This window comes from Rattus norvegicus, chromosome 2 (genome assembly GCF_021556685.1).
Source record: "Rattus norvegicus strain SHRSP/BbbUtx chromosome 2, alternate assembly SHRSP_T2T, whole genome shotgun sequence".
Lineage (NCBI taxonomy): Eukaryota > Metazoa > Chordata > Mammalia > Rodentia > Muridae > Rattus > Rattus norvegicus.
Genome location: NC_141535.1, coordinates 153,155,001 through 153,167,500, shown reverse-complemented (window position 1 = coordinate 153,167,500; position 12,500 = coordinate 153,155,001). Strand labels below are relative to the sequence as shown.

At 35.8% G+C, this 12,500-nt stretch overlaps 1 protein-coding gene across 6 annotated transcripts in view; it reads right to left on the bottom strand.

Annotated features, from left to right (window-relative positions):
- Rsrc1 (arginine and serine rich coiled-coil 1) overlaps positions 1–12,500 on the bottom strand; it is a 386,283-nt gene that overhangs the window by 202,366 nt on the left and 171,417 nt on the right. For all 6 annotated transcript variants that reach the window (XR_015665494.1, XM_087626973.1, NM_001014172.2 and 3 more), the window contains 1 exon segment: positions 8,271–8,307. Coding sequence is in view for 5 of the 6 variants with exons in the window: in XM_087626973.1 (XP_087483099.1) it covers positions 8,271–8,307 (37 nt within the window). In the remaining variant the exon portion in view is untranslated.

The window sequence follows — 12,500 nt, the reverse complement described above, 5'->3', positions numbered from 1 at the left end:
TTACATGAGTAGAACAGTTATGATAATTTTCTCTCTATATAACAATGCCATACTTGTAGAAAGTCAGTCTTATGCTTTGGTTACTATCCACACATTGTTTTGATACCCCATTACAGAAAAGAGGAAATGAATTAAATGAATCAGCAGCTGTGCGCTTCCCAAGGTAACAAAGTAAAACCAAATTCTTCTGCTCCTTATGCTGTGCTCATCCTAAAATCTAAACTATACAGGTTGTAATTTGCTAAAGCTCTGGTTTGGTGACAAATGATGATAGCTATGGTTAAATGCACTGATCTGCATAGATATTTCTATTCTGATTCACAACACTTCGATGGGGGAGGCGAGCTTCTGATTGTAGGTTTTTTCTCTGCTGCTGCAAATAAGTTAGGTCTTAAAAAAGCCCTTAAATACCAGGGTATCTCCTGGAATCCCTGCACAGAAGCAAACCCATAGTGTTCTGAACTGTACTACAGAAAGCATGAAAAGTTATTCAGTTACAGTGTAGATGCAGATTCAAGAATATATGGCTCTGAAATCTGTGGCTAATGGGAAATAGAAGTAATCCTAGTGCATTTAGAGTATTTACTTTTTAAAACTTTAAGAAGCATTCATGTGTATCAAACATAAATCTCTCACAATTAGTAATAGCTTGAATCCTATTTAGCTTCTTGCTTTGTTAAGTCTAGGTTTGACAGTATTTTTTCATAAGACATTATCTCTCAAAAATGGAAGAGGCAGCCACTGCTATGGCATGTGGAAAGGTCTGGTGTGGCAGAGAAAGGGCTCAGGCTTTGCTATTTGGAAGACTGGATAATGGTTACTTTAACATGCAACAAATTTGCAATTGATCAATAGAGAGTTGAAAACATGAGCCCCTGAAAAGGACATGATTTCTGACAGGAAATTTATCCTGGTTTTAGGTCTACAGGATGCCTATTAAACCACGACTGTAATAGGAAATTAATGCTGACTCCACATCAAATTAATTTGCAAATATTCCTGAAATACACTTTTCAGTTAAAAAAAAAGTCTTCCGTGAAGGAAAAAACACCATGTAGTTACATTTTATAATTACAGTTTGAGGAAAGTGTCTATTATACATGCATTTTTTCATGAACATCCAAGAAACATTTGCCTAAGTAAAAAAACTAAAGCTCTGATCAGTGGTTCTCAATCTTCCTGATGCTAAGACCCTTTAGCACAGTTCCTTGAAATTGGGTTGAGCCCCAACCATAATTATTTTATTGGTACTTCATAACTGTAATTTTGCTACTGTTAGGAATTGTAATATAAATATCTGTGTGTTCTGATGGGCTTAGGTCAAAGGAGCTGTGACCTATAGGATGAGAACCACTGCCTTAAACAGAGACAACAGACAAGGAATACTTTCGACTGGTGTTAGAGCTTTACGGAGTGTAGGCACAGCACTGGTACATTTAAAGTAACTACATACTCTAACTGTACAATTAGAATGAATACTTTTTAGGACACAGTGAGAGATAAATCAGTCCCTCTAATTCTCCTGTTCATTTTAATAGGTTAACTTAATACTCGGCTGTTTCAAACACATGTATACACTATGATTATGTCTGTGTTAAAGGTAACTGTTCTTCTGAGAACTGAAAATACAGCCGTTTGATTTATAAGTTTTATGTAAAATAGCCTAAAACAGAGGAAGAGCCTTTTATTAGGACTGGGTAGCATTATTGATGAGTATATAATAGCAATAGACTTAGCTACGTGGCTGGCAGGCAGCAACATAGTCTTACAAACCACTGATGGACTAAACAAGCTATTAATGATAGTCGCTTTTCAACACTCAAAATGGTCGGACTATGCTGTTTGACCACAAAGATAAGTAGGGCATCACTTTCAACTGTTATACAATGTTAGAAATACAAATGAGACCTCTGTGGGGAGATGAAACCCACAGGTATGGCTCCAGAGTTCTTTTGCTATCTCTCTATTAATAGCAAATATCACTTAAAGCTGTAAACCCTTAAGACTCTATTATCAAAAGACTTCTCATTGCTTATTGTGATTGTCCACTTATGTTGAACACAGTATTACTGTTGTTGTTATTATTACTATTATTATTATTGTTATTATTATTAACAGCAACAGTCCTGAGAAACATATCACTTGATACACAGTAAAGGAGAAAAAAAAAAGCCAAAGAAGAATTATTGCCTGCATTATTCTTGCAGAGTAAGATTTTTGCCCCTCTATATATAATCTGTAGAATACCCATCGCTCCAGATATATCAACCAGCTAACAAAGTATTCAGGCTCTCAGTTCAGATTCTACCTGATCCAGAAAACTTCACTTGCATTTCAAGACAAAACTTCTTAATATATTTTTCTTCCTACTGGTTCTCAGAACACTGACTTCACTTCAAACTTCCTGGAATGCATACCATGTCCCTGACTAGACTCTGAAAATCAACTAGACCTTGAAAATGAGAATCTGCACTTACATATGATTTCCAATTGAGTGGGATCCAGCACCATTTCAGAAAAGACAGAAAGAGAATATTTTAGAAATAGTATACTGAGGAGGATGAGTGACTTCATACCCCACCCTAGGGAACCAGCACTTCTTCCCAGCAAAAACCAACAGAGAATACTAATTTTCCTTTTAAACAGACACAGTTCTTCACACATTCCATCTACTAATAAACATCTCCTGACTCTAATCCTCTACTAAGAGGAAAAGGTAGCATTGCATATATTGTTCCCCAGTTAACAGTAATTGATTTATTGTAATCAAATGGGAAGCTTTATCACTTGTACCTTTTCATAAAAGAAATCATAAGAATGCATGTTCACATCATTAATAATTATTGGACTACATTAAAGATTTCTGTGAAAGTAAACACTTAAATTTGGGATTCCAAATCAGGACATTACTTAATATATGCTATAGAATTTTAAAATATAAACTGGGAGGAAAAATAACTTGATATGACAAGAACTCAGAGTCAATTCTCTACAACATTAAAAGATCATTAACTCAGAATCAGCAGCATCACTAAGCAATCAGCTCTTCTTCTACGCCTGCAGAGAGACACACTAAAAGTCAAGACTCTGGGGTCAGTGTCAGAGGACTTTTATCTGTATGCTATGCTTCGTCAAGAACAAGCACTACTTTTTGTGTCCTTAGAAGACCTAGCTAAACATTAAGAGTAGACTTTCCCCTCATTTTTTCTGCTATAGTATGGGCACTGGGTTCTCTGAGACAGTCTCCTGATGCTGCTGCTGACTCTCCAGGACACCTGCAGGAAGGCGCCTTAGGACTCCAGGGCTTTTCAAAGGTCATGCTTGCCGCTCGATGATAGAACACATGAGGGCATGTGCTTAGTGCGTACAAGGCTCTGACATAGTATCATGGTTTTCTAACAACTGGTTTCTAACACTTTCTGCTATTAATTAGTAACTTCTCTTTTTGAGGTAACAATATCCACAGGCCACTTTTCACTGATAAAGAAATTATTAAGTGTAAAGTGTAACCCAAATCACAACTAAAATTAACCCCTGGGGTTACGGGATGGGGGTGGGGTACAACACAAAAGATTCAAAATACTGAAAACATGTTTCCTAGAAAAATGAGGCTTGGGAGTGAGTAGGACCATTAGCAGCAGCGGAGGGAGTGTGGCTTCTGAGAGAAAGACTAGATTGGGGCAGTGAAAAGAAACTAACAGTTCAATCACACCCGATCTTCTACTTTCTCTTATCTGCCAGCACCTGTTAAACACCTGCACATCACTGTGCTGCAGAAGAGCTCATCTTTGATCTAGAAAATGTCTACAAAGTGAGTAGGATTAAAAATACCTAAAATCATTTCCCCATACAGACTGACATAAGAAGGAAATAGAAAATATAAATCAAAACATTTTTACGGTACAAAATTTCTGTAACAGAAAATAATCCCAAAGCATAATACTTATACAAATGTCTAATACTTAAGACAAATGACTAAAGAAATTTTCACATGAGAATTTAAAATATAAAAATGAAAATAGAAGGCTATTTCAGGTATGATGATCAAATTATAATATTTAAAAAGAATAATACATTTCAAAGAAAATTTAATGAAAGATTGAGTAAAATGATCAATGACTGAAGGTAAAGGTAAGAAATTAAAGTAAAGACAAGTGAAAGGTTATAGTATACACATGGAAACACACAGAAAAACGACACACAGAGACTCACAGGACCTGACTAATATTTAATATATAATTCAAAACATTAACTTCATGAAATAATAAAACTTAAATCTATATACATGACAAAGTTCAGTTTGTACTTACAAAGAAACAACTTTTAGGTTCATCTTAGGAAAAGAAAGGACTTTAAAGGACAAAGAAAAATAAAAGAAAAATAACAATATCTTAAGGCAAAAAAAATAAAATCATTAAATAACAAGGTATTAATGGAATCATGTTAAATGTCAAAGTAGTATAATACAGGACAGGAAGGCTAAATTATCCAAATGCTAAGACTCTAGAAAATAGCTTGGAATAAACAAGATGTCAGAAGCCTTCCCTGACAACTGGACCAGAGGATGAGTTTCTTCAAAGCAAGAGGAAAACAGGGTGCTAGCAGCAAACTGAAATTAAAGACGATGTACTTAACTTTACAACATATTTGAAAACAGTATGAGCGCACAGACAGAACAGCAGTATATAAAATAGAGGCGAGCAAAGGGAGTCCTGGCCCAACAAGAGCAGAGGGAGAAATGTAAGAGTGACTTCAGCATGCTGAGGAGGTGAACCGAAGGAAGAGAGAGAAGACACCAGCACCCCAAAACACACACTGTCCCAAACTTCAGTTCTGAAGAGACAGACAATTCTCTACAGCACTTCCATGTATGTATCTTACAGCTGCTTACTCTGAATTATCTCTACAGACATTTAACAGTCTTGGCAGACGCTGACAGAGGACTGCCTGGTGTAGAGTAGTAAGTAGAATAACGAGCAAAAGACCGCAGCTGCTGAGATCCTACACTTGAGTTCCTGAGCTGTCACACAGCTCAGAGTACAGGGCATTGTGCCATGAAACTGGGGGTTCCAACCAACCGCTGATGCACAGACGAGCTGTGTGCTGTTAGTAGGAAAACATTTTCTCTGACTCAAGCATGCAAGGTAAAGAAGATAGGTTCAGGCAGAGCAGGGGGAGGCTGGGAGGACTAATAACTACAATTATGGAGAGATTGCCAGAACAAATAGAAAAGGAGGAAGAAAATATGTTGCTTTCCATGAGAAAAGAGTCTAATTAGACTTTTATGGATCTTATAATTCCTTTTTGTGGTTATTTGAAAACCTGAGCAATGTCCTATAGTAAAATTTTAATACTCTAGTGTTGACTCATTAAACCAACAGAATTCTTGCTAGCATACACATTCTATTTCTGTATCCTTTTTGCCCATATTTTAAATATTCTGAAAATGTGATTCAGACACAGGAATTACATCAGTATCTAAGTGAATGTGGATTTAAATGGGAATAGTAGTTATCATTTTAACATTTTCATTTATTATATACCACATTTGCTTTTAATTTTGAAACAAACTGATTTTTATATCAAGCAGCTATGTTAAGTGATGGCATAAAGTTATAAAAATAATTCTCTTACTTCCCTAAAAGGACAAAGCTATACCAGCTGATACAGGTTTTAGCTCTCTGTTTTTGGTGGAAATAGTGATACAACCCAGGGCCTCCTGACTTCTACCCAAACACTACTACCCAGCTACAGACTTCATACCCTAGAACATGTTAGGTAAAATTTAAAGTACTTGATGCAATGAATCACCACTGCATTGTGTTTCAAGATGCTTTCCTCTTGTATAGTCTTGCCCTTCACCGTGCAAACACAGTGGCTGGCTCTTTGTAATACTTTTGTGCATGTCCTCTTTGAATGAACAAATGCTGGTCTTCACTCAAACCTCAGAGATGCTATCATTGTGGGGGTCTTATGAGTAAAACACAAACAAGTATAACTTTGTAAGACAGTCCTGAGTTCTCCCTTTAAATTTCTTTTTCTTGGTGCTTCATTGGCAACTCTGGGTATTTTCATAAAGGGAGTTAAGTTATGAATGGATTCAATCTTATTTAATTAAAACCTTTTTATTTCTTATTCTTTAGAATGTGTCATGGCACATGGGGAGGTTTCTGTGGAACTGGATCTCTCCTGGGATTTAACTCAGGTCACAGGCTTGAACAAGGCAAGGACCTCAAAGGGTGAGGTGTCTCTCCATCTGCCTTAAGTAACATGGAGACAACCAATCAGAAGCTGAATTCAGGAGACTCAAATGTGTCTAGTGCAGCTGGGAGTCTGTTCATGGACAGTGTTACATTCCGGAGTATTCCAGTGTCTTAAACCTGGATTTCTAATCTTAAAGGAAATGGGTGTGGTATTCCTCAGATGAAGAAGGGCATCTTTCAATAGATAGTTTTATTTTTATATAACTTTCTAATGATATATCAAGACTCTCTTGCTTCCCAGCGAAAGAGCACTGCAAGGTATTTTTTCTCTAACTAAAATTATTACAGATGGTTTCAAGCGTCGTGGGGGATATATCTGTAACCAAGAGCTATTTGACATTGAGGCCTTTTGGGGGAGGGAAAACCAGTTTTCTCCGCTGAGTGACACTGGATAGCTATACACTCTAGGGTAGGCCCTATGCGCACAAACTGCTGATCACTACAAAACTCCATTATTCTGTGCTTTTCATTTTGTTTTTCTATTTTATGTTTTGCTATTTACTATGATTTTAAATTGTTTTGACTATTTTTTGAGAAACAAAGAGAGGGGGAGATTTAGTTTTAACAAAAAGAAACAATTAGAAGTCTGATTTCTCTTTCCATAAAACAGGTTCCTGGGGTCTAGCTTGGGTCATAAGACCTGTGGTAATGTATCTGCCTAAAGAGCCATCCAAAGGCCTAAAATTTTTAAATTAGATAATAAATTAAAAGGAAATTATATTAACATTTTAGTATTATATATAAACTACGAATTTATACAGGAGCATACTATTTCAATAAACAATTTATTTAGATTGTTTAATGTCCTAAATTATTTACATCATTATTAAGTGATAAACAGAAACGTGGAAATACTTTTCATTGATGAGAATCATAATGCTATCTATTTCTGACACTACTAAACTTTTCTAATTAAGTTATATAAATTTTAAAAAGTTAATCTCCTTTTTAAGGAATATTTTGAAAGAGCTAGAGTCTCTTGGGTCCCTTCAGTTGTTAAAAATAAACCTTTCTAACTCTGAAATTTCTGTTAGTGAAAATTAAGCTGCCAGGTGAGGAGGGAGTAACCATAATGAATTACACACACACACACACACACACACACACACACACACACACACACACACACACACGAAACTGTCAACAAGCAAAATTAATTTTAAAACATGAAGCTGCCTCTTGCCACTGTTTTCCTTTTGTGGAAGCAGATCAAAAGTACATTAATAGTTAACAAAGCTAGAGTATGATATATGAATGAAGCTTCTCAATTTTAAAAGTACTTAGACTGTATTTACAAAAGATCACTACCATTAATTATTCAACATTTGGATTTGACCAGAAACCAGAGCATGAGTTTATAAGGCTCTGTTTAAATGAACTACTTAATGCTACAGTGAACACTATCCAGTGAATTGTTGTAAAGGGGATTTTTCCAATTTTTTAAATCTATGGACAGATTTTAATGTTAAATCAATTTAAGTTTTATTTGTTCTTTTAAACTGCTTACTCAACACAAAACTGTGCATCTCAATTATTTTGTATATTAAAACTGAATATAGGTTAAACCACTGCATTATTCATAGAGAAAGACATTAGGAAAACAAAGCTGTGTACTCCTTTCAAGGCTGTTAAATAGCTGACACACACCACTTCATCCATGCATTGTCTGATGGTGTTTTCTTAAAGCATGTGCTTGTTTTTGTCAGATCAAGATATGCCAAAAATTCTACACCAAATTTTGCTTCTAATTAAAGCAATCATCAATCCAAGGATTGTCATTCATTTTATTTCATCTTTACATCAAAAAAAGGTAATTTAAAAAATTTAATTCCCTTGAAATAGTAAGATAAATGAAAAGGTAAGTGCCTTCACATAATAACAGTAGGCTGAGCCTTTGGGAAATGGCTGACTTTTTCACTGCAAGGTATTCACAACTCATCCAAAGTGTTCATTTAGGATGCGGATATCAAAGACGATGCAAATGTTCAAGAGGAACGGAGAGCTTACCAGATGTTCTAATCCAGCTTTGATGTTTCCACAATCCCTAAAAAAGAGAGACAAATAAAAGGTCTAAATGGCTGCTAAACCCTTGTCTGCTCTAATTTATCTTTACCTGAAAATGCTTTTTAAATTCTTATAATTTTTCATTTACCTTTACTAACATTCCTAATAACAGTTTTTAAGGAGAAATTTTCCACCAACAGAGAACATTTTCTTTCAATGAAGTATTACCTTTAAAACTTTCATTCAACAAAAAAAAGTTTCATATTTTTTCTTTCAGTGGAGAACAACAACAAAAAATGTCAAGTCTAATCTTAATTTAGTATCACACGTTTACTTACATTGCTGCCTTAAAATGTTAAAAATGCTCAACTACCAATCTATTTACCACCTAGACTCTAAAATTGCACACTTCTGAGTACATAGGTAAATAATAAAACATTGGCAAAATAATTTTAATACCTATTTAGTTTCACTATAAACCAAGATCTGTAATTACTATATTGAGAAAAAAACCAACAAAAAAATCTAATATAATTAATATCTTGCTTTTGGCTATAGAAGAGACTGCTGGTGGAACTAAAATTAAATATATACAAGGTGCAAAGACAACTTGGGCATTTGATGAAAATGTATGGAATTTTAAAAATATATTTCTCTTATTTTTCAATTTTAGTAATTACACCATTTCTTCTTTCCCTTTACTCTGCCCAGACCTCCCAAACAACCTCCCTTCCTCATTTTCAAATTCATGACCTTTGTTTTCATTAATTATTTTATATTCTTATATTTGGATGTGTACTCATTTATATTTCAAAATATAAACTGCTCTGTCTATGCCTGTCTGTGTGTCTGTATGTACACAGGTATGATTTTTAGAGCTGACCATTTGGTATTACACAACCAATTGAGCCCTCCTTGGTTGCCTGTAGTTCTTTGTGTCGGGTTAAAGGCTCATGGTCTTTTCCCTCTACTTTGGCATATCTTTGCTGTCTTTGTTCAGCTCATGTTCAGGCACTCTTGCTTGTGAAGCTCTCTGGGCATAGCTTCTGACATTGCTACAAAGTCTTGGACACTCTCAGTGCTGCTGGTTGTCTCACTCCCTTAGAAGCATGCCTGGTCACTTCTGGGACCATGAAAGACAGTGCACAGTGCATTCAGTTCAGTTCCAAATTAGGGGCCTCTGGCCCTGTGTTTTAAATACATGGTAGAAATCTGTCTGTATTTTTAAAGTTTTGTATTTATGCCGTGTGTGACCGCAAGACTATCATATGCATGCAGTCTCCATGGAGACCAGAAGAGGCTGTCAGAATCCTTGGAAAATATAAAGGCATGTGTAAGCCACTGGCTCCTCTGCCACCCCTAGTAAGTGCTCTGACCTCACAGGGTCTTTCTGTCTCCAGGTGGATGGTTTAGAAGGCTGCAGTCTACACTAGTATATTACTGTCAAATGGACTTTGACTTTCCTATGGACTGTCACTTTCCTTCTCAGATCACGCAATGTTTTAGTTTCAGGATGATTACAGGTCTTACCAATTTTTTAAAGATTTATTTTCAGTTGGATAGATGGCTCAAAAGTTAAGAATGTGTGCTGAACTTGCAAAGGATCTGAGGATGGTTTCCAACACCCACACCAACTAGCTTTCAACTACCTGTAACTCCAAAGTCAGGGGATGCAATGTCTTTTCTTGCCTCCGTGAGGACCTAAATATGCCCCACATATATACCTATTATAATTAAAGCTAAATTAAAGCTAAATGGTGTGTGTGTGTGTGTGTGTGTGTGTGTGTGTGTGTGTGTGTGTGTGTGTCTGCGCGCGCGCACCTAAATAGTACAGAACAGGGCTTTGTTTCCCTAGAATTGGAGTTATAGGCAGGTTAAATTCTGAGTGACACAAATAATCATAGAATGTTCTTGTGAAAACAAAGATTTGGATTCAATTAAAAACATCATATTTATAATAATAAAATTAGAATTATAAACAGATTCTCCTTTCACAGTTTGCAGTAATTTATTCTTGCCACTAATTAGAGCTTAGAGAAGGAGTTTCGCTAATCTTACATTTTGACTTGAATGTACAATTTTGCTGAGGGTACTAGAAGCAGCGGAGAGATAAAGATAAGTGTCAGCAGCAGAGTGCTAAGTTACTTTTAGAATGCTGGATCCGGCATAAAGGTGGAGGTTAGAAGCTCTGACTTACTTTGTAAGCAGCATGGCCTAAGAGATTAAAGTCGAGAAGATTTGGAAATACAGTAATACACAGATAAGTGTTTTTCTGTAACTTACAATGTAGACCAGTCTGACCTCAAACTCAGAGATCCACATGGGATTGCCACCTAGGTGTTAACACACCTTGCTACAATGTTTTTTAAGCATGCATTTTAGATGGCACATCAGACAGAAAAGTAGTTATTATTGGGGTGTCCCTTGATTCACTACCAGAGTCTTGGCCATCCTCTATCCTTAGTGATTATCATCTCAGCACATTTCTTGTCCACTTCACAGGTGGTGCCTTATTTGGAGACCATCCTCTATTCTCACAGAAATCACTGTATGAGCATCTAAATGGATCTCAATGGCTCCTGACTCATTCAATGTCAATGTAGCTTTTATAAGTAAGTGAAATCTTTCTAACATATGTTTTCTTAACACATGTATCTTGTCAAAACTATATCACATGGAAACTGGCAGTAATAGCCAAAATGGACAGCAGACAATTAATCTAGTTTTCACTCATATTGAACTATGCTCCTTTTTCTTATTCTCCCACAATTTTTATTTTGTTAACAAATAAAAATCAAACTTTGGAGACTCCTAAACTAAGTTTCAATGGAAGAAAACTTCTCTCTTACCACAATTTAAAAAGTTCTTCCAAAATGTTTCTGTAACACCCTGAACATGTTGCATGACAGAATTTATTACAAGTCACAAAGTTCATTCAGTCTCCCAACTAAAGCACCATAAAGAAAATTCTTTGACAAAATATATTAAATTAATAAAAAAATTATATTCCAGTACCTACTTTACAATGTCTGAAATAGAGCACATGAGCAGTTACAAGCATCTAAATCTGACAGTTTCCAGTTAGGTCTTTGAACAGCCTTGCCCAGTCCCACTCAATCTTAGTTACTTTTCTACTGTGATGATAACAGCTTGATCAAAAGCAACTTGGGGTGGGAAGGATTTATTTACTCTTACAGCCTACAGTTCATCACCCATGGAAGTCAGGACAGGAGCTGGAGGCCACAACCTTTAGTGAAGAACTAAAGCAGAGGCCATGGAGGGTGCTGGACTAATCCTCAAGTTTTCTAAGCCTGCTTTCTTATGTAGCCAAGGACCACCAACCCAGGTAATGGCACCGCCCACAATGGGCTTGGCCCTACCACATCAATCACTAATTAGGAAAATACACCTCAGGACTGTCTCAAGCCAATCTGATTGGGGCATTTTCTTATTTAGGGTTCTCTCTTCTCAAATAATTCTAGCTTGTGTCAAGCTGATATAAAAACAACCAGTACACACCACACAGAGGGTATAGGATTGCCTCCTGGGAGGGTAGGCTGGGATAAAAGTAATATGAAAAAATGGGGTGGGAAAAGTTCTGGGTGCATATAGAGTGAGCTGCTGTTGTATTGTTTTTTTTGCTTATTATTGTTTTTACAGAAGAGGGGCATGTGGGACGGTGGACTAGAACAGTAAAGTCTTACCACTTCCACATTTAATCATCCTGGACTGACCTGCCAGGGAAGAGGACACTTCTCCAATAACATTCAAGAAAAAGACATTTCTGAAATATGTTATTAACATTAGTAAAAAATACAAAATAATTCAGAAAATTTTCAAAAAAGTATTAAAAAAACAATACAAATCATTAATGAAAAATTTAATGACTATACTTATATTCCCAGTTTCTTCCAAATGTTATATATAAAACTCACCCCATAGAAAAAAACACAGATAATGCAATGTAAGCATATTGGTTCTAGAATAGTACAATAGTAATTGGTTCTAGAATAAGTATATTGGTTCTAGAAGCAGAATATCTAAATTTGACTTTAATCTCATATATATAAGATATATATCCACACAAGCTTTGTGATTTTATGCATGTCTGCTGAAGCCACACAGTGTGAGTAAGCAAACTTCGCAGCGAAACATGAAGATAACTAGGATACGTAAGTTGTTTCTACAGACCATGCAACATAATGTTTACCAAAGTCCTTTCTAAACTATAAG